This window comes from Pangasianodon hypophthalmus, chromosome 18, assembly GCF_027358585.1.
Source record: "Pangasianodon hypophthalmus isolate fPanHyp1 chromosome 18, fPanHyp1.pri, whole genome shotgun sequence".
NCBI classification, from domain to species: domain Eukaryota; kingdom Metazoa; phylum Chordata; class Actinopteri; order Siluriformes; family Pangasiidae; genus Pangasianodon; species Pangasianodon hypophthalmus.
The window spans coordinates 7,469,746-7,495,195 of record NC_069727.1 but is presented as its reverse complement, the minus strand read 5'-3'; the positions used below and the strand labels follow the sequence as shown (position 1 = coordinate 7,495,195).

At 39.6% G+C, this 25,450-nt stretch overlaps 2 protein-coding genes and 1 long non-coding RNA gene across 7 annotated transcripts in view; 1 reads left to right on the top strand and 2 right to left on the bottom strand.

Annotated features, from left to right (window-relative positions):
• net1 (neuroepithelial cell transforming 1) overlaps positions 1-13,010 on the bottom strand; it is a 28,621-nt gene extending 15,611 nt beyond the window's left edge. The window contains exons 1-2 of one of the 2 annotated variants that reach the window (XM_026923479.3): positions 12,503-13,010; positions 5,022-5,088 (exon numbers count right to left, since the gene is read on the bottom strand). In XM_026923479.3, the coding sequence (XP_026779280.3) occupies positions 5,022-5,088; positions 12,503-12,639 (204 nt within the window). In that variant the 5' untranslated portion in view covers positions 12,640-13,010. Of the gene's footprint in view, positions 1-5,021; positions 5,089-6,103; positions 6,609-12,502 lie in introns of those variants that run through there. The other variant, XM_034313072.2, reaches the window with a different exon arrangement.
• Positions 1-16,002, top strand: part of asb13a.2 (ankyrin repeat and SOCS box containing 13a, tandem duplicate 2) — a 105,429-nt gene extending 89,427 nt beyond the window's left edge. The window contains exon 7 of the mRNA XM_053241579.1: positions 13,363-16,002. Coding sequence (XP_053097554.1) covers positions 13,363-13,462 — 100 coding nt within the window. The 3' untranslated portion in view covers positions 13,463-16,002. The remainder of the gene's footprint in view (positions 1-13,362) is intronic.
• A 2,586-nt stretch (positions 16,003-18,588) lies between these two features.
• Positions 18,589-25,450, bottom strand: part of LOC117599461 (uncharacterized) — a 58,830-nt gene continuing 51,968 nt past the window's right edge. For 3 of the 4 annotated variants that reach the window (XR_008304653.1, XR_008304655.1, XR_008304654.1), the window contains one exon: positions 18,589-22,484. This is a non-coding gene — a long non-coding RNA (uncharacterized LOC117599461). The remainder of the gene's footprint in view (positions 22,485-25,450) is intronic. The other variant, XR_008304656.1, reaches the window with a different exon arrangement.

The following is a 25,450-nucleotide window of genomic DNA, read 5'->3' as shown; positions in this document are numbered from 1 at the left end:
TATATGAATTTCAATGTTTTAGCTTATTGCTTACTCTTACATACTAACTTAACTATGTTTAACACATCTCTAACCTTAAATGGTCTCCCCAACTCTAACTTCAACCAGACCTTAATGAGAAATTTCACCATAACAGTAACCAGGTACACAATGAGCAGACTATGGAGGGAAAAAAAAAAAAAAAAAAAAAAAAAGAGGGTGATCATTGCTGTGGACTGCCAGACTAAAATGGAAAGGAAAACAGTGCAGAGTGCCCTGTGGCCTGAATATACAACATGCCTGATAGGTATTTTTACAGGAACATCTGCTGACAGAAGATATTCTGACATCTCCTCCCTTCCCAAACGTAGAGGATCCTACTGTTTGTTTTGTTTTCATTTCAATTTTCCACTCAACTAAACTTGGTAAGGAAAAAACTAGCATATTAGCAGTTGGAAATTCTCTGCAGAAACAGAAATATTTAGGCTACATAAGACAACTAGCCTAAACTGTGCTCATTAAAAAGGAATCAGTCTACAGGCAGATGTTGGTGACATCCCCCAGCTTAGTTAGGCAAGAGAAAGAGTGTACAGTTAACACTACTTTAAAAATTTGTAATAAATATGAAATGTTTTGAGATGTGTTTAGCCAATCTGTTTGAGGTTTCACTGTTAGCTCCTAAAAACAAAAGAGCATGAGCTTCTTTTCTCTCCCACCATTTTCAGCAACGTCCCTGTGTTCATGCTAATGAGAAATCCAGTGTAGAAGTAGTGGAGACAGCAAATACTGTTATAGCAATGCAGCTATATGACAGAGCTTCGCTGAGTTACAGCAGAGACTCAACGCAGCTTGTTAGTGATCTGCGAGATGTCAAGCGTGGTGGCATTGACGATGATATTTCATGATAGTTGCACAGGTGAGGAGACAATAGAGCTGGACAGAGCAAAGGACTAAAGTTCTGCTGCATCACTCTCTTTAGGTACAGATGAAGCAAGGGCTAACTCCCTGCAGCACAATCAGCAGGAAGACGAAGTTAATTGTGGGTAATGTAGGAAACTGTAAACCATAGTCAAAATATACCTGCATGCCAATGACGTATGTTTAAACTAAAAAAGTCAATTTCACTACTAAATAATTCTTGGACCCCACTGAAGATCACATGTTAATTATAAAGATTAACATGCAAGTTGTTCAGGGGGGATTTTTCCTTCTGTAAATTAAACCTTAATTTAGAACACCTTTATATACGTTGCCAACAATTTGAACAATGTAAATTGAGTAACAGAAATTAAAAGCACTTCAATTAACAAAAATATACAGCCATCCGTGGGAGTAAAATAGGTCGTGCTCCCTGGGTGGCAGTAATGGCTTTATCCTCTCTCCCTCCATCAGTAACAGCGACACCAGCCAATCATGAGCATCTGTGAGCTCGTGTATGCGGACGAGGGCAGACAGCGCTTCCCTCTGAGTGTTATGCTGCATGTGATGGAGCATGAGCAGAAACGATGTTGTTGGCTAGCTTCTCGGAGAAAGCATGTGGGAGCCCTTCCCGAGTGATTGCTGTAGTATGATTGGAAGAGCTGGCTGGTGGACGGAAATTGGGGAGAAAATGTGGAAAAATTCAAGAGAGGGGGAGGAGAGAGAAGAAAAAAAGAAAAGAAAAGAAAAGAAAAGAAAAGAAAAAAAAAAGAAAAAAAAAAGAAAAAAAAAAAAAAAACTTTGTCTAACACAAACATGCTTCTCAGTTTTCAGTGACAGCAAATCCTCTTGTAATTTTGCTCATACCTAAGAGTAAAATTTTGTGCGTAGTTAGGAAGAGCTCAGGAAAACCCATGAAATCTCAACGTTACACGCCAAGGCCATCTTTCAAACAAACTGTCCAAGGAAACCAGTGAAAACAAATTATTCTGCATTTGCCCTGAGGCTTCCCAACCTGCTTTAACTCAGGCCATGGAAGTGCCGCCACATCAAACAGTCTTTCCCTCCTTCACCCTGGCGCAGAGATTTAAAAAAAACAAAAAAAAGGATGAGGTAGGTATGTGAAACATGCTCATCTTTTACCTCAGTAAGGTTTTGAAGGTTTTGAAGGTGAGATAATGAAGCGCCAACTGGAAGCTTAATGAGCTCCATGTGTTCATCTGATGAGCTAATGCATGTATGTGTTCGAGGGGGAAAAGGATACCTTCATATCAAAGCAATCATTTGGCAAGGGATGAAGAACCCACTTCTCTTCCTCTCCCTCTGATTCCCCTTGGAGGAATGATGGCTAGAGTTTCACTTGGCCTTCATAAACGTTGGAATTCACCCGGCCTCTTTTTTCCTTTCTAATCGGGCCTCTTGCGCTCTGTTCTCAATCAGACACCAGTTTACATTTACTTCAAATGGCGCTTAACTGATCCAGGAGAAATGGGAGCTTTGTAAATTCTCTTATGACGGTGAGAGGCAGAGCTGGACAAAGGAAGGCTGGAGGTATCGGACGATCAGATGTTTATCTGCAGCAGCTGGGCCACAGAGACGCAAAGGCATTTGAAAGGATTAACCTTGCCTAATGTAATGGTCATTATAGGGTGGAGCTATTGTAAAACAAAAAAGTAAACCTTCACTAAAACAATTTGCATACGGGAAAAAAAATCTGATGACGTTAAGTTTCAATGACTCTGGTTTTGTTAAAACTATGAAATGTATATATTTATACCATATTTTTACTATTAACCTGAAGTACTTGTGGAAATAAAGCACTGATACATGTCATCAGGTTGTTTAAAAGTCCAGCATGTTCTATGTTTTATACTGTTTTTATATGGAATAGTAACCACTGAAAATGATGGCGTCAAATTGAACAATGCTAAACAACTGACACACTTTACTAATGATTAATAATTCCCATCACGATGGAGTTAAGATCATTAAAAAGTGACCCCTTGAAGATTTTACCCTGAACCTTTCACATCCTTGGAGTCAGAAAGTAAGTCGCAACAAGGTAAAAAATACATGATGTTTATTACAAGGTCATTACTAAAACATGTGATTGATGTGTACAGAGTGAAATCAGCCATTTCTTACCCACACTTTATCTGCTTGTTTATACAGCTGTAGTTTATAATAATTTACAATGTTTATATTCATAGCTCTCAAAGTGGGGTCTGTGAAGCAAAGCCAGGGGGTCTGTGATTTTTTAATTTTGTCACAGTTTTGGAAACTCATCATTATCAAAGTTATGTCTATAAATAAAGTCAACTAAATCTAATAATTTAAAAAACAAAAGTGTGTGTGTGGGTGGGGGGGAGAGAGAGATGCGTGGAAAGTCCTCTGGCTCCAACAAATAGCCAAAATATTCTTACTTACTATTATACAACAGTTAGTTCCGGTCCAATAATCTGATTGGTCAAGTGGCTTTCCAAGAGTGCTTATATTTAGTATAACCTCACTGGGACGTTTCAGTGTGTGCATCACTCTGCTTGTCTGTGTTCGTCTCGTAAAATTCCACTTCTCACATCAGTCCCACTAAAACTGTTACTATAGAGTTAGTGACATCATCTGTGGACATGGCAAAAGATACATTTTTTAGGAATATACCTTCTAACCTGAACGCTCGTCAGATGAAGATGAAAAGGAAGAAGGAAGCCAGTTTTACTGGATGCACCTTTAACGGGAATGTACAAATCATTGTGAGTCAGCTACCCAAAGGGCTATACAGTGAGTGTGGCTTCTTAGGGATCTATTACCATTTGCAGAGCAAAAACAAAACTTATTTGGCTATATTGTATCCAAAATATCACTTACTCGATATCAATTTCTTAATCTTGCACTTAAACTGAATTTTTATTATTTAATTATATTCAGTATAACCACACTCCTGCTCGTGGGATAACGTTTAAGAACCCTTGTTTTGTATGTTTACTTTAGTGTTTAGTAGATGTTTGTTTTTATTAGCTGGATGTAGTTTTTGCATAGTTTTTAGGAAACTAGTTAGTGTTAGCCATCTAGTTAAGTGTTTGTTTCTCTCTACTGTAAGCTCCATTCAAATTGTAAATACGTGTAATTCGCTGTAGTTGTTTTCAGGAACCATAGGTAAACTTTGTGCTGATTGTGGGCATGTCCACACCGTGACTGCAACATCAACCTGCAGAACTTCTACAGAATTTAATACTGCAATTGTCTTGTCATAAAACTTGACTAGATATATAAACTCAAAGATAAGCATTCCTGGGAAAGAAAAATAAAATAATTAAAAAAAAATTAGGCTTTGACAGTGTCTAGTTCATCAAAATCCTCAACAATTGCTCATTAACCACAGACTTGTAAGGTTGCTCAAACAGCCGATGACTGACTGACCTGTTAAAGTGATATGCTCTAATGGCCTTTTGCAGTGTTCTAGCCAGAGTTCAATACTGTAATATTTACAAAAAACAAATCCTCATTAGTGAAGATACTAACATAAAAAGCATAAATCTGGAACCTTAACACAACATCCACATACGGACAGGCTGGACAGTTTAGTCTGTTACCAGCTGGAAAAGGAAAACAGGACAGCTAAGAATCTAGAGCTATACCAGCAACAAAGTTATGCAAACCCAGGGAAGAGCTGCATGCGAGGATGAACAGAGCAGCACTGTCACCTGTGTTAGTGGCCAGGGTGACAAAACAGGACAGGAAGAGCCACTCTGAACTCCACAGTAGGTTCCTCAGAAGCGTGCGCGCACGCACACACACACACACACACACACACACACACACACACACACACACTATGAAACACTGTTTACATCTGGAGGAGAAGAGGTTACAAGTGCTCTTTGCACCAAACCCATAAACACACTCTGACAGGCTTTACAGTCTTGTACTTTTGTCCAAAAGCCCTATGAGGTGTTGGGTGACAAGTGGATCACTTTATCCACAAAAACATGTCTCCCAGCTTTTTAGGTTTATATCCACTAAAAATATCTCACATATAAAGAGCAAAAATATCTCAGTGGAATGTTGACTGCTTCTGAGAATAGCCATTATAGGGCTCGCACTACGAAAGACGATAGTGTACTCACCAAAGTGAAGTCCCACTGAGGGCCGGGTGTAAGAAAGGTGAAAGAACTTCCTCTTCTCAAAGGAGGCCTATGGCAAACAAAATGAGAGTCAAAAAAATAAGAACAATTATTAAAACACAACTGCTATTTACATATAACCAATTTTAGATCAACCAATTCCTGCATGCTAGCTCAAGTAAAATAATCCTGACTCAGAGGTCATACATTGCTAATTTTCTTACAACTAACATGCTCTAACCTTAACAGAAACAAATACAGAACATCCTCATTAAACAAACAAGCAAGACCGTGCAGGTTGTGCTTGATCACAAGGTCATATGACCATAATGTATGTAGTCTGTACCTGTGCTAGGAACTCAATAACTTACCTAAAACCCCCAAAAGCTCTTGTCTCCGAAAGGTTTTTTTAAACATCATACAATATTTGAGTTTGTTTTGGTTTGGGCAGGAGGGGGAAAAAAAAAAGAGCAAAACCCCTTTTTCAAGAGAATATAACAGAATCTATACCAGCGTGTTTGGATGGGATATCTATTACCTGGGGTAGTTTCCACTGGTCATTTTATAGAAGGGAAAATACTGCATAATCTTTCCAGAGAGGTGCACATGCAGTATTCTGCCAGGACTAAAATCCCAGAGATACTCGGGGAATAATTACATTACCCCAACTCCCCATGTAAAACTAATCTAGTCTGAACAGGCCTTATGTCTACACAGTTGTCCCTGTTCCCAGGATTCATATACATTTTACTTATATGACACCTGACCATCACGGCCATATGTGGTTCTCCACCAAACTGTCACCACAAACTTGGAAGCACACAATTGTATAAAATGTCTTTGTATGCTGTAGCTTTACAATTTCCCTTCACTGGACCTAAGAGGCCCAAACCTGTTCCAGCATGACAATGCCCCTATGCACAAAGCTAGCTCCATGAAGACATGGCTTGTCAAGGTCATGCATCTGCATTCCTCTATTCCTATAACTTAAATATTTAAACCGACTTTACCAATGAGCCATAAAACCAGCAAGCTCACCGGCTACAAAGCTGTGCGTTTAGCTGTATCATACACACGTTACATACCACACCCCGAGCCTGGTGTAGTGCTGCTTTCTGTGATGCTGCATCTTCAGCTGATGGTTACAAAAGCAGGCAGAGAGGAACGAAGCTGCCAAACATAAGCAATCACACCAACTCTTAAACCTCTAGCTTCTGCACTCATTCAGAGGATCCAGTGTACTACCTCTTCTCCTCCTAATTCCCTCTCTTTGTCCAAAAGCAGTGCAGCTCTTTCTTTATTTGGGGCCTGGTAACAACTGTGCGTGTGGGGTCATGTTGACACAGATAACAAGTCCTTTTTCAGCTGCACAGGTGAAAACCCCCTCCCTAACACACTGAAACATTCTCGCATTCATCAGCTAATCTGCGGTGCGCGAGTCTGACTGGTGTTACCACGCCCTGGCAATCTGAGTGGATCACTTAAATCTCAGTGGAAGTATTGATTTTTTTTTTTTTATTTTATCATAGATAACAGCTAGTGCTCGTGAACATTTTCTCATATGTTTATGGTAAATCTACATTATCTACTTAAATTTACATTATCTACTTACATTACATAAATATCTTACAAAATTATGTAAATATCTATGTAAACATTAAAGACACCCTAAAACAAACATTGCCCTTTGTAACTGTAAATACTTCACATCCCTGGCTTTTATGTATAAACTATTACACTATTGCAATAAAAGCTTTGCACCAGGGCTGCACAGCTGATTATTTTAAGGTCCTCAGTTAATTACAACATAATAAGCAGTGTCCTGGTTAATTAACACAAATGACCAATTAATTATGTTCAAATTTGCCCTTTTAATGCTCCCTAAAGTCACTGGTCTCCTGATCAGAACGTCACGAGTGCAAATCCCAGCACCGTTACTCCTCAACTGCTCAGATGTATAAATGGGACAAATGCAAGTTGCTCTGGATAAGGGTGTCTGCCAAATGCCATAAATGAAAACATAAAATCTAAAAGAAGATTTCATAAAGGAAGGAAGCAACAAAGCTTCCTAATAAATAGTTTTTATCTATTTTATATCTTGACAAAGAGCATAAAGGTATTGAGAGGTATTTCACCCCTCAATTCAATGCTTTTATCCTAGTAGCAGACTTTTGTATTCACTTCCAGTTGATTAGATGGAAGGATGGAGGGGTAACTCAACATATCGTATCTACCCCCTCTCTGACTAAACTTTTTAAAGGCACATGAGCATTGCAGCATTCTTATCATTCTAAGGTAAACTGTTTAAAGGGTTTTAACTCTTCTGGGATATGACACTTGCCTCCTTTCAGCTGCTGTCCCGCTTCTCTCATCCATTTGTTATTGTAGCACACAGGGAATGTGGCCACAGCTAACAGAGATGTGTGCAGAGTCAGGGTGGTCTATAAAACTGTTTTAGAGCTTGACGATGCTTGTTAGCTTAGCTCGCTCGTTCCCCTCTTTGGTCTTAACTGTAGCTGCTTGGGCTATAGTCTCACATCACACAAACCTCTTTAACAACTTTTCATAGGTAAGAATCTATGACACTTAAGTACAATGACAAATATCTTACTCTGAAACTTTCACTGAGGAGAACCAGTCAGGTTTCAACCCTCAACGTTCTGAAGGTAGGAGCCAGAAAAGGGTACAAGGGAGATCAGATGCTCTGTATCTAATGGGTGGAGCATCTGACACTGAGACTAATTGCGCTATTAATATTCACAGTGCTAATTCACAGTTCATCACAGTTATGGCATTATGTAAATGTGTAAAAGTCGATTAAGAGTGTGCTCTTGTAATGATAGTTTGATGAAGGTGGAGCATTTTTTTCTCCTTCAAGACAAGCAATCAAGCACAAGGAGGAACGTAAAAGAAAACAGTGAGGACTGAAGCATGACGCAAGACATTTGAGAAGTAGAAATAAGCAGGCGTTTTTCATTATTGCACAAATACTGTGGGCAAAACCCATGCTGGTCTCCTGAAGCCTCTTGTACAAACCTGTAGTTGAGTGAGCTGTGCATCCTTACAAAACTCCTAAACATTGTTGCTAGGAATAAAAATGAGCTCATGTCTAGTGTATGAGGGTAGGTGTGATGTGAGGATCATATCACTGTAGCATAATAGGTGAGCAGATTTGTGAAAGAGAACGTGATATGGGTGAGAGAAAAATGAAAGAATGAGCGGTAATTGCCTAAAGGCTGAGAGGAATTTCAACATAAATGCTGGATTATGGTAACTGATTGATCACAGGAAACAGCAGGCAAGCCCAAACTGTGCGTGTGTGTGTGTGTCTGTGTGTGGTGTAAGGCTGTTTGCGGGACTGCATTAGGTGCTGGTGTAAAAGGCATGGACTGAGTGAGCTTTCTTGGATATAAACTATAGATGCCGTGGTTAGTTGACAAACCAGTTATACTGATAATGAATATTAAAAGTGCCTAAATTTAAAAATAAATATGTTAAGTTAATTAAGTACATTAAAGTTAAAACAAGGAAAGGACACATGTAGACACAATTAAAGAAATATGAAGCTCCCTCATCACTGATTCGCTTGGCTAAACAATCAGAGCTCTTTCTCCCACCAGCCTCCTTTGCTGATTCTGTATGCTCTTTCAGTACCGCAAAGGATGCAGTGAAAATGCTACTGAGTGTCAACAGTGTCTGACAGTTGGCTTGGTGTTTCAAAATACTAAATCAAGAGCATCAAGGTGGTGCGACTACACTGTAGCTTCTTCTCAATCCCACTGCCTGCTGCACTACACACACCAGCCGAGATGAGACATTAACAACTTTATCAGATGATGATTTATGACGATGGCTACAAACCCGTCCACTTCCGGGGATTCATATACTCATTCGTTTACCATCTGTGTTAATGTACTCAACTAGCCATCTACACTATATGGCCAAAAGTATGTTGACGACTGACCATTAAAACAATATGTGCTTGTTGAACATCCCATTCCAGATTTAGCCCTCCCTTGCTGTTATAATAACCTCCACTCTTCTGGGAAGGTTTTCCACTAGATTTTGGAGTGTGGCTGTGGAGATCTGTGATCATTCATCTACAAGAGCATTAGTGAGGTCAGACACTGAGGTCACGCGAGGAGGCCTGGAGTGAAGTCGATGTTCCAGTTCATCCTGAAGGTGTTCAGTGGGGTTGAGGTCAGGGCTCTGTGCAGGACACTCGAGTTCTTCCACTCCAACGTTGGCAGACCATGTCTTCGTGGACCTCGCTTTGTGCACAGGGGCACTGTCATGCTTTCAGTTGCCCAGTGCGTTAGCTAACGTATTTATCATTGGTCCACCCCTGGTAGATAAATGAGATTTGAACTGAATCCGAAAACCCCTCCCAGTACATTTTGAAGAAATAGTAAACAACCCTTCCTCAGAAACCCATCCACCCTTCCTCCCACAGACACTCAAACACACCCATGAATTAATTGCTGATCTCAGTGGTTAGAGAGCACAACAGACCAACGCTATATTTCACACATTCTAGCGCTTACATCATCCTCTTCACACCCACACAAACGCCACGGGCCATTTCTGACACGCTCTAATCTCAAAGCCTGAAGGACAAGTCTAAATCAAAATAAGATTAAACCTCATTAAGAATACCTGTGTGGTAATGTGTACTGACAGCCAGCCTTAATCTTTTCTACCGCTCTATACATGTGAATAACCTCATAGGACCGTGTGGGAAAGCTTCCTCCTGAGCATTCCAAATGATGCAAATCATCTCTGCGTGTTTGGCATTGGGTAGTAAAGCTTATCACAAACGACAACACTGAGGGCCTATAGCCCAAAAATTCAAGCTATGGATTACAGCTTCCATATAAGAAATAAACTGTTTATAACACTGTTGTTATTTGTCGGGTAAGAATGATGATGAATAACAGTGTGCGTCACTGAAAAGCCCCTTGGGGGTGTGTGTGTGTGTTTATGTATGTAGGGATGGTAGGGATGAGGCAGCAGAGTAATCACATCAGACATTTCCAAGGAGTGCACTTAGTCATTAAGATCACATTATCAGTGTGTGAAAAGCTCCTTTTTCTAAGAAGTTCTGACCAATAAGCAATCGCACTCCACAGCAGCAGACCAGATACAGTAACAAAAACATGCTCTCTGCCTCATTTTCATAGTTTTAGCTTCGTGGAAAACGACGACAAAAATTACATAGTGCTGTACCTTCTGTCAAACTGACATGGTTTAAAATTCATTTCATCAGTCTGAAATGTTAGCCAATAATGACGAATGTATTATTTAAAGAAGAAAAAAAAAAGCAAAAAAAAAAAAAAAAAAAAAAAAAAAGGGTCCTCTTGTTAATTCAGTCATGATTTGTTTTTCTTAAAATGGCAGATAATTAAGTTTTCTTTATCTTTATTGTAAGACTTTCATGACAATTATCAGAGTTTGAGTACATGACAGATTGGCCAATGAGTAAGTACTTCAGTAATAAATGCAGAGGCTGTAAAATAAGTTTCTCTGTTTCCAGAGAAGCAGAAAATTCCAGAGAAGACCTTCAGACTGCCTTAGTCCTTTAGCTTTGCTAGCCAATGTCATGTTTTTTATACCACAGCTTTCCTACTGCTTATACGCACATATTCTGGGTAGTGATATCTTTTCCTTGGGAAGTTATGGCTGGATGTGATATTATATTTGAAGCTATAACCTAATATCCATGAATAACTCATGAATCACATGTTCTACTGGCTGGATGCCTAAAAGTTGTAGCCCTTTGTGTAATGTGTACATTTGGACAATGTGCTTAGCCTATCTAATTTTAGTTTCTGTTACTGATAAGATTCAAGAATCTACAGCATTAGCTTGAAATAATTCAGCCCTAAAATCACTACTTCATACTATTCTGCATATTTTCTTATGACAGTTGTTGGTGCTGTTTCTCTGCATTAAGACATTTGTTAACTGCAAATAATCTGATATGATTACCAAAAATGAAAACTGAAAGTGATTTAGTCGTTTTTAATCTTTCCTTGGTACGGTCCGTGGGACTATGTTTGGGGCAGCGGGGACAAATTTCAAATTGTCATGTTAAATAATAAAAGCAGTTGTTTCCTAACTTTTGTTTTATTTTTGTCAAGTAGTGATGTTGCATTTGATACTGAGGCGTGTTTCAAATAGGTAGATGAAATCCCACTGAGGCTTGTATTGTTTTTCAGAGAATCACACTATCGATAGCAAACGAGGCCTCGGTTTCGGTCCGGTCACATAACTGCTTCTTTTTGCGTGCCAGAAATTTCAAAACCCCACCTTACCTGGATTGGTTGAGCGCTGGGACTTTGAAATTTTCTCTGAGCGGCGCCACTAGTTAAACAGGATTTTACTGTATCACATTAACAACATCATTATAGCCACACTTTAATAAATAAACAAAATTACCAGATGATAATCATATTGTTAGGCTTCTATTTGTACACACTAGACTGAAAGTTTATATCAATGAAGTGTGTGGGTTCTTTATCCGAACCTGCTTAATCAACACTATGGAGTTTATCGTTGTGATAATTTTTGCAAACCAAAAGATGTCGCTGTTTCTGATGTCACTGCTCCGAGGCTTCAGTTCATGACCTGGTACAATCAGGGAAAAGCCTCGAAGTTTCACAACACTTCATCCTCCCATCCCTAGCGTCTAATCATGCTAGTTTCTTTTCCCAAAATGGCATCATATCCAAAGTTATATATAATGTTCAATACTTTTTTGGGGGATCATGGGAAAGACTATGAAAGGGCTGGCAGGAAAAGTAAGAGCTTTCAGTGTGAACTTGCCTTATTTCTGGCTCATAACACAAGCTTTGCTGTGATTTTTCATGTTGAAGAACTCATCAGTGTGATTGCAGCCCCACCGTGTGGTGACAGGAGGAATTACACCAGTCAGCCACCTGCCACTGTTAACTAGATAAAAACCTTCTTTAACAATTGGTTAAAAAAAAAAAAACTTATAGTTGAATATTTTTATACTGAATAACCAAAGGTGCATCTTATTTACCTTATTCATTGCCCTTTCTTTCTATTTTTTTTTTTATTATTATTATTATTTTTATAAAACGCTTTTTTCACTATTGGCTCTCTACTAGAGGTGTGCTGTAAACAAATGAAGTTAGCTCCCCAGCTAAAAATCCCCAAAATAAAAATCTCAAATTAAACTAACATTAATACGAGTTGTGATTAAAATCAGTACAGAAGACGGAAATGTAGCTAGCTCACCAGCTACACAGGCTTCGAAACATCAAAACAATAAAGATAAATATAATTCAAATAAAACAGCTCTGCAAACAGAGCAAGAAGAATTTCTGATGTAAACAATGTTTTAGGTCAGGGCAGTATGAAGAATACAGACGCATGAATGTTACTAATTAAAGTGAAAAGCAGTTTGAAGCGAATAAAGCGCGGATTAGCCCCAGAGCTAGCCGCCATTTTCTCCTCACCGCTGCTTGCTGCTGCTCCCGGGGGAGGAAGAACCGGGCGCGAGGACACTCGACTTTCTCTTACAGCTCGCTTTTCTCTGTGGCCTCTCAGCTCTCGACTCTGGCACCGCCGCTTGTGTGTCGTCTCTTTCCTCCATTTTAAACACGCACTGAAGATGGACTATGTAAACAAAAACGAACTGTAAAAGTTACTAATGAAAAAATATATTTATGAAATGTAAAGTGAGGGGGAAATATGCGAAACCAAACGAATACAGACGGTGAGGGTTTGAATATGGCGGAAACTTGAACTGTGACCAATAAGAAAGAGAATAGGTCGTAGTTGCTAGGATACGGGGTTGAATAGGCGGGGTTATTGTGAAAGCGGTTACCCTACAGTGGAGAGAGAAAAGCGCCATTGTTCATAACTGATATTCTGATGTTTGCTCTGGGAAGTGGCTGTATTTTATTTGCCTCCGTTTAACCTCCAGTGAACTTGCCAACAGCCTTTGTATTTGAATAAAAAGCCAAAGTCTCTTGTAGAAAACTTAAAGCAAATACACAGCTCTGCCATCTGCTGGTTAGTTCCTACAGATTTAAAGATGACGCAACTTCCTGGATTTCATGACTGGGTGCCATTTTGCCTGTGAAACTTTATTTCATTTTTCAACACTGAATTTAAGAAAATATGCATTTAACTATTTAGAAGTGTGTTAATCTATCATAGGCAACAATATCTCATTTTAGTGTTTTTAGCATAGAATTAGCAAATAAACAAAATGTTGTTGACTAGCAGCTATGCTAAAGGCATGATAACACTAAGGATGCTTATTTACTAATCCATCCATCCATCCATTTTCTGTACTGCTTATCCTATACAGGGTCAGGAGGAGCCTATCCCAGGGGACTCAGAGCACAAGGCAGGGGATGCCAACCCATCACAGGGCACAATCACTCACACACACACTTCGGACAATTTAGAGATACCAATCAGCCTACAACGCATGTCTTTGGACTGGGGGAGGAAACCGAGTACCTGAAGGACTGGGAGAATATGGTGGAGGCAGGCACACAGGGTGGAGGCAGGAATCAAGCCCCCAACCGTGGAGCAGCAAAGCAACATGCTAACCACTAAGCCACCGTCCCCCACTGAAGATGAATCCAGAGTGGTGGATCCAGAGCCTACTGCACAAACACTAGCTGTAAAGTCGGAAAAACATTCAATGGGATCGATGACATCTGAATTTCCTGAAGATCATGAGAAGAGGAAAAGTACATTCTCTCATTCAATGATATTCAGGGGCAGACTTAGCACTAGGCAAAGATAAGCAACCACCTTGGGCCCCCAGAAGCCAAGGGCCCCATAAAAATGCAAATTATATATATTTGTAATTATTAATGGTAAATAACATGCTGAAATTTAAAATATTGATGTTAAAACACTGAAATGAGGGCCCCATTCCTATATTTTGCCTAAGGGCCTGCAAATCTCTAAATCCACCTCTGATGATATTGTAATATTCACTCCCAAAGTCACTTTTCAAAGTACAACCCTTATTAGGAAAAATATGAATTTGAAGTAAATTATTAATCTAAAATAATGTATTTTAAATTAATTAGTAAAGCTACCTCACAGCTCCAGGGTCCAGGGTTCGACCCTGGCCACATTAATATTCAATTCAATTCAATTCAATTCATTTTTATTTGTATAGCGCTTTTTTACAAAGGTCATTGTCTCAAAGCAGCTTTACACAAACAAAAGTAAAGTGAAGTGTGTGTGTGTGCCGTCTCTGATGAGCAAGCAGGGCGACGGTGGCAAGGAAAAACTCCCTGAGATGGTGATAGGAAGAAACCTTGAGAGGAACCAGACTCAACAGAGAACCCATCCTCATATGGGTTTACACTGTAGTGTGCGTGTGTGTGAGCACAATGTGTGTTGGTGTAGTCCATGGAAAACAGCTGAAGCGTTTTCGTGGCAGTATGAAGCATTGCCGGTGGACAGGTCCAGAGTGAAGGGGGGGAGGTCTGGATTACCAGCAGCTCAGGAGTGATGCTCATCTGGTCCAGAGCGTAGGGGGGGCTGGATCACCGGCAGCTCAGGAGTGTAGCTCGGCAGAAAGAGAAGGAAAGTGGTTAGGTACACTCACAGTCACCGTGTGGAGATAAAACTCAACATCCACGAGTCCCCCAGATCTACTCCTTTGATAAAAACACTAGTCGCTAAATGCTAGGTTAAATAAATAAGTCTTCAACCTCGACTTAAACACAGAGACCGTGTCTGCTTCACGTACATTGACTGGGAGGCTATTCCATAATTTTGGGGCTTGGTAAGAGAAAGCTCTGCCCCCTGCCGTGGTTTTGGCAATGCGTGGTACTGATAGACATAATACTAATATCTGTGCAGAGTTTCACGTGTTCTCCCTGGGTTTGCTTGGCTTTCCTCTGGGTTTTCCAGGTTCCTCCCACCTCCCAAAACATTCGAGTAGGTGGGCTAGTTATGATTAATTGCTCCTGTGTGTGTGTGTGTGTGTGTGTGTGTGTGCATGGTGCTCTGCGATGGACTGGCATCCCATCCAGGGTGTTTCCATCCACCAGTGTTCCCAGGCTTGGCTCTGGATCCACCACAACCCTGTCCAGGATAAAGCCTTACTGTAGATGAATGAATGAATGAAATGCATTTTCTTTGGAGTTCTTTGTGTATTGGAAGCATTGGAGTTAGCAGATATGCCTATATAATGGGCTTTCACGTCAGATTACAAAGGTGCCTATCATTCAGCATAATCCTCTTCTCTAACCAACAAATCTTACATTCATCCAAGAAGCAGCTCTGGCAGGCAACTTAATTCTCTTGAACACCCACATGCGCTGGCACCTAACAAAAACTTTATTCAGTCTGTAAATGTTCATCAGCAAGGCAAAAGAGCAAAAAAAAAAAAAAAAAAAAAGCAAATACACATAAAAATGTAACAGTAAGAAAAATGACAAGGCAGAACCCACCATGAGACACTTCACTTTATGCCAACATGACAGCCAAACCCACACAATACAGATACTGTTTTGAAGAAAATCATATATTATTAACAACAATTGAGCAACCTCCATTACAATATTACAAATATAAAACGAGAAGACATTTTAATTATATGTTTGACTCTGAACAGCTTAGGCTAATAAAGCATGAAGAATTCCCAGAAGGCATAACTCCTAACAAATGAGCTGCTCTCTAGAGATTTATTTCAGGACATTTAAATGTGCCCACTGGAATAACTGAACTCAGCGTCAGCACTCCTGGTGAGGCTCCAAGAAACTGTTTCACCACAGCACAACGCTCCCTGGCGTGGGGAGACACCGCTGGAGAGAATTTCACTAAAATTGTCAATAGAAAAATGTCAATAAAAATGTGTAAACCAAAAAGATCAACTCAACTCGTGTTTTCATCATAAAATAAAACTTTTATACAACTGAGGATCACATATTGATTACAAGTAATGATATTGGCTGTTTCCGTTAACATGCATTTATAGAGGTATTTTAGTGTTTATTTTAATATTTATAGTGTTAATATTTTTTCCAAGCCAACAGAGGGCATCGCAGCTTCAACAGTACATGTTTTAAAACACAAGCTGTTATTCTGGAGAGGAAGAAAGAAGACTGAATAATCAGTCCTAAATTCGATCTTCAATCCTGGGCTGAAAACACCAAAACTTGTCACCTGAGGTTTTGATTTCCAAAAAAACAGATTACATTCTGCTAACAAAAGTCTGACCAAGCTGCATCAGGATTTCTGCATGTTCACAATATTTTCAGACATCACTCAGACACTGAAAACATAATCAATTATAGAGTGCAGGACAAACTTTTTTCAGCAGGACAAAGGGTTCTTATATACGATTATGCAGATTACCAACACATTAAGTTAAAACAGTCAGTGTGAAGATTATAAAGTTAGCCCATTTACACACTCACATGCTTGCTGAACATCCTATTCCAGATTTAGTCCCTCCTTTGCAGTTATAATAACCTCCACTCTTCTGAAAAGGCTTTCCTCTATCCTCTATATTGTGGAGAGTGGCTGCGGGGATTTGTGATCATTCAGCTACAAGAGCATTAGTGAAGTCTTAGTGTTGGGTGAGGAGGCCTGGGGTTCAGTCAGCGTTCAAGTTCATCCCAAAGGTGTTCAGTGGGCTTGAGGTCAGGGCTCTGTGCAGGTCACTCGAGTTCTTCCAACCCAACTTTGGCCAATTATGTCTTCATGGAGCTTGCTTTGTGCACAGGGGCACTGTCATGCTGGAACAGGTTTGGGTCTCTTAGTTCCAGTGAAGGGAAATTGTAATACTACAGTGTACAAAGACATTCTATACAATTGTGTGCTTCCAGGTTTGTGGCAACAGTTTAAGAAAGGCCTACATACGAGTATCCTAGCCAGGTGTCCACGTTTGGAAAAAGATGATGTTGGATGCCATTTTGCCTGTTTTGCACGTTATCTGTATTATTATGTTAATTTAGCTGTGACCATAGTATTATGAAGTGCACTTGGCAACATATTAATGTGAAAAACAATATTTAAACAGGTTTACTAATATTTGATTTGTTTCAAGTTTAATTGTTATAGTTTTGAGTTTCACTTTGTAGCCAACTGGAAGAAATGCAGGCCCTGAAATCGGGTGGGTGAACGCTGAATGAGCTTTGCACCCACCTGGAAAACATACGGTTTCACTTTATAAAGTATAGGTTTACCATATTTGTAATAAATGTCTGATTAACACTCAAACCACCATCTTTTTTAAGTGTGAAAAGGCATCATCAAGTTTATGGAGATCCCTGTAGTAGGGAAGTGTCTCAATTTTCAATAGATTACCCATAATACCCAAATTTCAGAGCGTTTCTTGCTACAGGATGAGACCCTCATAGCTTCATTCATAATCAGTCCTATGGAGGTAAACATTTAAACCCTAAGTGTGGTAAATAAATACTAAATATTTTAACTCATTATTTGGTCTGAGATTAACATCTTTTTTTATTGTCCAGGACGTTTTTAACTGCTCAGTCAACAACCCCTGAGTAAGAATAGCTTATGTTTCTGTAATCTCTCATCTTAAATATGAAGGATCTGTTGTGAGTAAGAATACCTATTTAATTTTCACCAGATGTCCCTAAAAGATTAGTACATTATCTGGTCTATCTGGAGAAACAAAAAACATATCTACAGAGGAAGCACGCAAGACTGAAAATGAAAATAGCAGAATATGAAATTAAATTAGTGGAGCATGAATTGAAGAATGGCTCATGGTTGTTTATTCTCTTACTGTGAATCGTGGCAATAAACTAAAGCGTGTCTCTTTTTTTTTTGGCAGAACATAAAGCCAAAATCAGAATAGCAAAACTGCAAACCACATGAAAAGTAATACTCAAAACACTCTTGAGAGCTTTACAACTGATTGACATCTTTATTACAAATCATCGGAAAGTGTTGCCTTGAGCACTGTCTCTACCAGTGCAACTGATGTTGAAGTGGCAGAATCACTTTGCTTCGTCGTTATTAAAGTAATATACAGGATGTTTAAAACATTGGCAGCTTAGTGTCTTATTTGCTGCTGAGCTTCACAATTAATAGTTTGCCAAAACTAGTAACATGCACAAACATGCCTAAAGACTACAGCACTGTTGAATTCTGATTGGTCAGAAGGCGCTGATTAATTTTCTAGACAATGGTGCCGGTTTAAGGTAAATCATAGGTTTATATTAATGCACACTTTCTAATATGTTAGCGTTTCTATAGTAACCACTCATTCACAAGGACTTGTGAACGCTCCACATAAACATATTTAAAACAACTGCGAGAAGATGCTTATTTAGCATTTTTGGAGGAGTCTCCAGTCTCAGTGCTTTGCTAAAGCTGTAATTTTAAGTCTTCAGGACAAAGTGCTTTGTGCTTTGCAGGTTCTCGGTAATAACAAGCTGCACTTTGTTCAAGCATTCAAGAGAAAAGAGAGGATGGTGATGGAATGACTGTTTATAGCTGTAGCAACATAAGTGATAACATGAACTAACTTGTTTCAAACATGTTCCACAACATTCAGCATAATTAAAAAAAAACAGAGAAGAAGTATGGCATGTCTTGCTTTAATGAATAAAACATTCATAGCTTCGGCGAACTGCTGTCAGATAAGAAAAACAAAATACTCCGAAGTGTTTTATATCTCTTATATGACAGCAATTTGCACACAATATTTTTCCATTACGCAAGTCACAGATGAAACCCTGAAACAAATTAAAGTTACTAGGATACTGTACATACTATAACCCAGTTCAGTCATTTATAACACAATGAAACTGATGTTTTCATTCACACACAACTTGAGCGTGGGTGGACAGGTGGTTTAGACAGGTTTATACCTGAACATGCACTCAGATTAACCTACTCGCAGGAACACAAACACTGCTGCTTCATCAAATGGGAAACTGAAGAACTTGTCCCCAGGCATTATAACCGATTTCAAATGGTGCTAGAAGATGGAGCACTCTAAGCACCAGAGGAAATCAGTCATCGTTTGGTGGGGTGAGTGTAGACAAGAGAGGGCAGGGTGAGAGAGAACAAGGGAGGGAACTCTTCCATCACAAGCCCACACATCGCTGTTCAGGAAACCCAACAAAGACAGAGGAGCATAGAAGCAACACTGTTAGTCATTTATCAAACGGTAATGGATGAATAATTGGACAGATCTGTAATGAAAAAGACAATGTAGTATTTTCACTCTCTATATTCTCTATCCCTGACCTTACGTTCACATTAGCATGCATCAGATCTTTCGTGTTGCTTGTAGTTTGTCTCCTGTGGGTGTAAAGCAGCTGTTGCTGTTGTCACCTGTGGGCATGCACTGTCCAGTGTTCCGATGAGAAACACTAACATTCAAAACATAAATACCTCTAAAGTTAAAGAGTTCAACACAATTTAATAATGTACTAATCAGTGTGAAATTGGTTGTTTGTTACTTGTTTACATGTTGCATGCTAGGTTTCGTACTAGCTATATACACTTCATTCCAAGCTTTATTTTTCTTCCTAATGTCTCTATATGCATTTAATTAGAGGTCATGTATGACAGGACAAGATGAAACCATGGTTATAAGTTTTCTTCCATTTTTGTGTGTCAAACAGTAAATGGGAACTAATTGCAGGAACTAAAGCCGCCAGTGGGGAACTGAAGAAACTTTGGCCCGCAAGTGCCACAGGAAGGGTCCGAGGAATCAGTCAAACGAAACGTTTGGGTTTGTCATTTTACCACATCACAGCTAATTTGCTGTCGCTGAAATCGCGGCTCCGTGTCACGCATGTACATAGAAACTTAACGGCTACATGTCGCTTTGTTGCACACTAGTGTGAATGTAAGGTTACTGTTCTAAAGAGTCTAGCGCTCATGTGATTAGTAGTATAAAAAAATCTCTGTGCAGGTTCCCTCGTGTAGCCCATGTGGTTCCTTCGCTGCTCCACAGCTGCCATTCTTTTTCAGGAACACTGATTTCAAATGGTGCTAGACACTGGGTAGAACACATCTAAACCACCATGTGAAACCAGCATCCGGGAGAAGATTTGTCCTCAGTCACTCCTGCATGCTGGGTGGAAGTGCCCAGGCTGAAAAAGACCACAACAGGAAAAGGAGAAAACGCTGTGAGAGCAGGTGGTTCGGTCTGAAAGGAAGTGGCTGCCCCTGTTAAAACAAATGAGGCCAGCACAATGACCATCCACCAGACTGGTTTCTGTCACGATGACAGAACAACTTTGCATGGCCTGTGATGCGAGGTGAAGAGCAGGCTCCCTGCACTGTGCGCTCTGTTTATCTGTGTGTAAATAGGCTCTAAAAAAAATCACTGCATGAGTTACAGTCGTGGGAGGATGACGTCAGGACCTTTTAGAGGGCGACTGCTAGGAGTCAGAAAATATGAGTCACGGATTCACAGGCTCTCTAAACACTTTAAAGTGACAACCAGGTCCATGTACTCACCTGAACTTTGATCAGCGGCTGGTGGGCTCACTAGCCTTCCATTTTACCTGAACGTAATAAGAAACAATTTGACAAATGAGCGAAAGATGATGCATCAGGTTGACCAGCCTGGCTTCTGCTTTGGCAGCTGGTAGCTGGTCAGTGTAGATTTTTCAAGCAAGGGTTACCTGTTATCTGCAAAATTTACAGTCCAACTTCATCTCAAGAACCTCACAAAAAGACCTGAAACAAGCCCAGGCATTGGAAAAGGGAGACACATTTTTCTTCTTTTTCTCAGTCTTTGTGTGGGAAATTAGGTCACTGTAGCGTGCACGCGTTTCTGATTTGCGGTATCTGCAATACGCCTATTTATCATTGCATACTCGTTATACGCTCCATCACCGTCTTCCCCCGCCGGTCATTGAAATATAGCTTTCACCAAAAACGCCTCCAGCAGACTTGCTTTTTTCCACCTGCAGAGTTGTTCCAAAACCAGCCCAATTTGGTGTAAAACCTGCAACCCTGGCAACACTGAAGCATTCAGTCAAAGCTGATTAAAATGTTAAAAAAAAAAAAAAAAAAAAGCAAAGAAATAGACATTGTCATCAAGCAGCTTTGCCAAAATTGGGGTGTAGATTTAGATCCTTAATCAGCAAACCAGAGGGAACAGTGGCAAGAAAAACTCCCTGAGACAACACGAGGAAAAAACCTTGAGAGGAAGTAGACTCAGAAAGGAACCTCTTCTCTTCTGGGTGACATCAGATAATGCGATTATAAATCATTACAGTATACAGGTGTAGTAAAGTAAAGACAAACAGTACCAAGTGCATTGAATGCATGTTCAGTATGAGTCCTGGGATGAACACGATACAGTATTTATGATTTCATTTTTGATTGTGTGCTCTACTGAGATTGCAAAACAATGCCAAATAATATCAGGAAAACACTTCTGGTAAATAAATTAATAACTGCATCTGGGTGTTAATAAAAGCCAGAATGTGACAATTAGTAGATAAATCAGATATTGTAATGAGGTGTTTTTTTTTTTTTTTTAAGGCTCGACCAAACCATAAGTCCCCCCACCCCCCTCCTCGGGTTTAAACTGTCTAACAGACACATGAATAAAGCTGTTGAGGGTTTGTGACCACAGGTGTGGCACTTCAATAAGCTTTGTCACCCTTGGTTTCACCCCAACCCTGACCTCAAAGCACTCTTAATGAATCATATAGAGCGACTGTTGATTTATACCATAATTGCAACGTTGGAGGTATTTTAAGCATACAATTTCTGTATTATAAACTCTACAGCAACTGAAGCCAATACAATCAAATTATAATGCTAATTATAATGCTACATTAATCTATAAATAATTATTTGATGCCACCTTTTTTGTAAAAAACCTGACTACTGCAAGGCAGCATGCAGTTCTGTGTGCAAACACAAGAGGGCAGTGTTTCAGTGAGAAATCAGAGGAGGCAAGGGGTGCGAAAACACACAAACACACACGCACACACGCACATCCTATGCTTCAATAGAGTATGTGTGTGAGTATGCATGTATGAAAAGCCCACCATGGAAGTATGATTCCCTTCAACCAGTCACTCCACTTCCTCTTCCATTCTCTCCCAGGAAATGACACAAAAACAAACAAAAAAAAAGACATTCATAGACACATGCTCAAAAATCACTACCAGTGATGACATCAGCTGCTTCCTGCTTCCTCCTTTTCAGCCTGTTTGGATGGTTCAGCTGGCATTTATATAACCTCTCTGTGCCTCTTTCCACACGGCCATCCAGGTTTCCAGCAAGGATGGGTAAACACTTTCCGTTTTCACTCCCTCTGAGCGAGTCCTGGGATGACGTGGTTCCTGGAAGGCCGCCGTTTGCCCGGGTTAGTGTGTGTTCCCCTCTGATTGCCCTGACAGAACCTCACTTCATGCTTCATGCCCACACAACCAAGAGTTTGTGTCTGTGTGGTGGCAGTCAGGTGTTAAACAGAGGGGAGGGAAGGGTGATCTGTATCTAAAATGGATAGACATAGAAACAGAGAGAGACAGAGAGAGAGACAGAGAGAGAGTGAGAGAGGAGAAATGAAAGCAAAGACAGATCATGTGAAAGGATGCACAATGGTATTTGGTGTCTAAGTAAGGAATAAAACAACAGGGTGTGCTGTTATAGGAAGATAACCAGTGATAGGATGTTATGATGTGGCCTGATATAAAGAGTTATCGCTGCCAGCCATAGGCTGATTATTTTCCAATAAGCATTTTGCCAACACGACAATGTCTTATTAATTCAGAAATAATTTCTTATTAATTCACATCATACTTTTTTTTTTATTCATTTATAGTTACATTTAATGTTACAGAACATCTGCAAAACAAGTTAATACCTGGTATCAATTACTTTCTGACAGCTCTCTTTTTCTCTTTTTATCTCTCTCCTGAAAATAATAAGACAAAAATAACAAAAAAACAAACCTGTGTACCTGTGATTTAGCTGTTACTATAGAAACAATAACATATTAGAATCAGTGCATTAACATAAACACTATTGTCAGAGCTGCTGTTATAGAAATGAATCAACACCTTCTGACCAATCAGACTGAGAACTGAACAGCGCTGCGGCATAAAGTTGAGTAAAGAAGGGTAACAGACATGCGCACTTCACCGATTAAGAAGCATTACTCATACACTACAGGTAGGTAACTCAAAATCCAAGGTTTTTTCGGCGCCGGATACAATTATCCACCCTCACGCTATTTAAGCTATTGAGCGTGAGTCATAAGAATATCCCATCTAGCGTAATACATCACATTCGCACTAGCTCTGTTGGACACACTGGTCCCTCTGCGTAGATCCCTGACAAGCTCCATTAGCTCTGAAAAAGAAATCAATTTCCGATTCAGGCTTTTGAGTTGTAACATTCTGATTGTAAAAGATAGATGCAGATAGATATACATGCAGATGCAGAAGGCAGTAGAGCTGAATATTTATATTTATATTTATATTTAACAACCAGCGATGATTCATATCTGAATCAGAAAAGGTACTGTGTGTGTGTGTATATGTGTGTGTGTGTGTTTGGTTTTTTGTGATTATTAAAAGGACCTAATTAACACTTAGCGGAGGGCGAGATATCAAAGCGTGACGCACAGCAGCACAGAGTGTGTTGTTCTTTCACACATCCACCCCCCCTCCATCACCCGAGAGGCTGCGATCCCTGTGTGATCTGTTATTCCTGTAAGTGGTCCTAAAGCAGCAACTCGTTAAACCCTGAGGTCCAACGGAATAAGACATAACTACAGGTCCGAGGACAAGCAAGCAAGCACTTCATAAAGATAAGGTGTGTGACAATGTGACACGAGCACTCACACACACCAGAGTGACATGTGAGAACTTATCAAACCGGATGAGTCAAACAGAATCAAACACAATGACTCACATGAAGTAAGGAGAGGAAAAGTACTGGAGGAAAATCATTTTCAAAACTAATTTGCGATTAAACTAGCATAGCATAGCAACACACCCATAGCGATAGAAACCACAATCATACACCAACTGAATTAAACCACAGGCTGCAGTTCCAGATCTTCAGCTAGTTCAACTTGAGGTGATCGTAAAGTGTACAGTTTATCTGCAGCTAAATATTCAGTGTCTATAAAACTAGCGATGTACAGAGTTTCAGTTAAACTATAGACACTCAAGGTGTCGTGATCATGTGATCAAAAACTTTGTCACCATCCGTAGCACAGAATCTGACATCAAAAAGCAACACTTCATTCATCCCAGATAGAATCAACACTGAATCAAGAGTGGCACAAATCTCATCACACCAACTTGCATCTTTTTTTTGCTCAATTTTAAGAAAAAATGTTTATTTTCACTGCTATTTTTCATATTCCACTATATCACAGCGCTGCTGAATTCTCAAACGTAACTGACAGCTTACACAGGGGCTGGTGTGGTAGTCACGTAAACTAAGAGTAATAATAATTGGATTAAACTTTCCACAACATTAAAGGTAACTATGAGCAGATAAAAAGTATTAATTATCGTTAATAAACAAAATGTAATAATTGGCAAACTGCTGTGGTGTAAGAGGAGTAAAATTTCGGTCTGTGTCGTGTAGGGTGGTGACAGTAACTCCACTCTACACCACCCTGTCACTGATTATCTTCCTATATAAGCATGCTCCCAAGTGTTTTATTCTGTACTCAATGCTCGTTAGATAAGTTAGCGTTTATTTGCAAAATGTAGTCAGTCATTTGTTACTTAGGAAATTATGGTATGTCAATTAACCATGACAGGAATGTCACAGGTAAGTTAATGATGAGACTTAATTAAAATTCCCAGGAGGGGAATCTGTTGTGGTCCAATCTGGAACCTGGAGAGAGCAGAGGATCAAAAAACAAAGTAATGTTGCAATTACATTTTTCCAATTAGCAAATCAAGAAAAATGTCAACATAGTGCCGATCTTTATGTGCAATGTGGAATGAGCTTGAATTAAGGCTGCTAGCGTTCCACACTTCAGTGTTGGATATTCATTTAAATAATGTGTGTCTGGCAAATTTATCATTTAAACAGTAGATCAATGGCTGATTCTAATCTATCGTGCTGTGGTCTATTCTAGTTAAAGTATTTCATCAATGTGCAGGTGAGGAGGGCTTGACTCAACAAATTCAACAATAAAGCAGCAAAGTACAGCAAAATGCTGAATTAAAGAACCTTATACACTAATGGATTTTTTGTGTGGCTTAACCCAACTTGATATTAGTCAACTTCTACTATTAGTTAATTTTATGTTAAATTTAATGGCTAATATATGATTACATATAGATAAGATGACAATTGTTGTCGTCTTTTCTGGGACCTTTCCTCTGGTTATATCTAGATGTTCCATTCATGTTGGCAAAGACATGATGTGTGGTGGCCTGGGACAACCCTTCACATGGTGAAGTTTTGACATTTTCTACTATATATAGCTC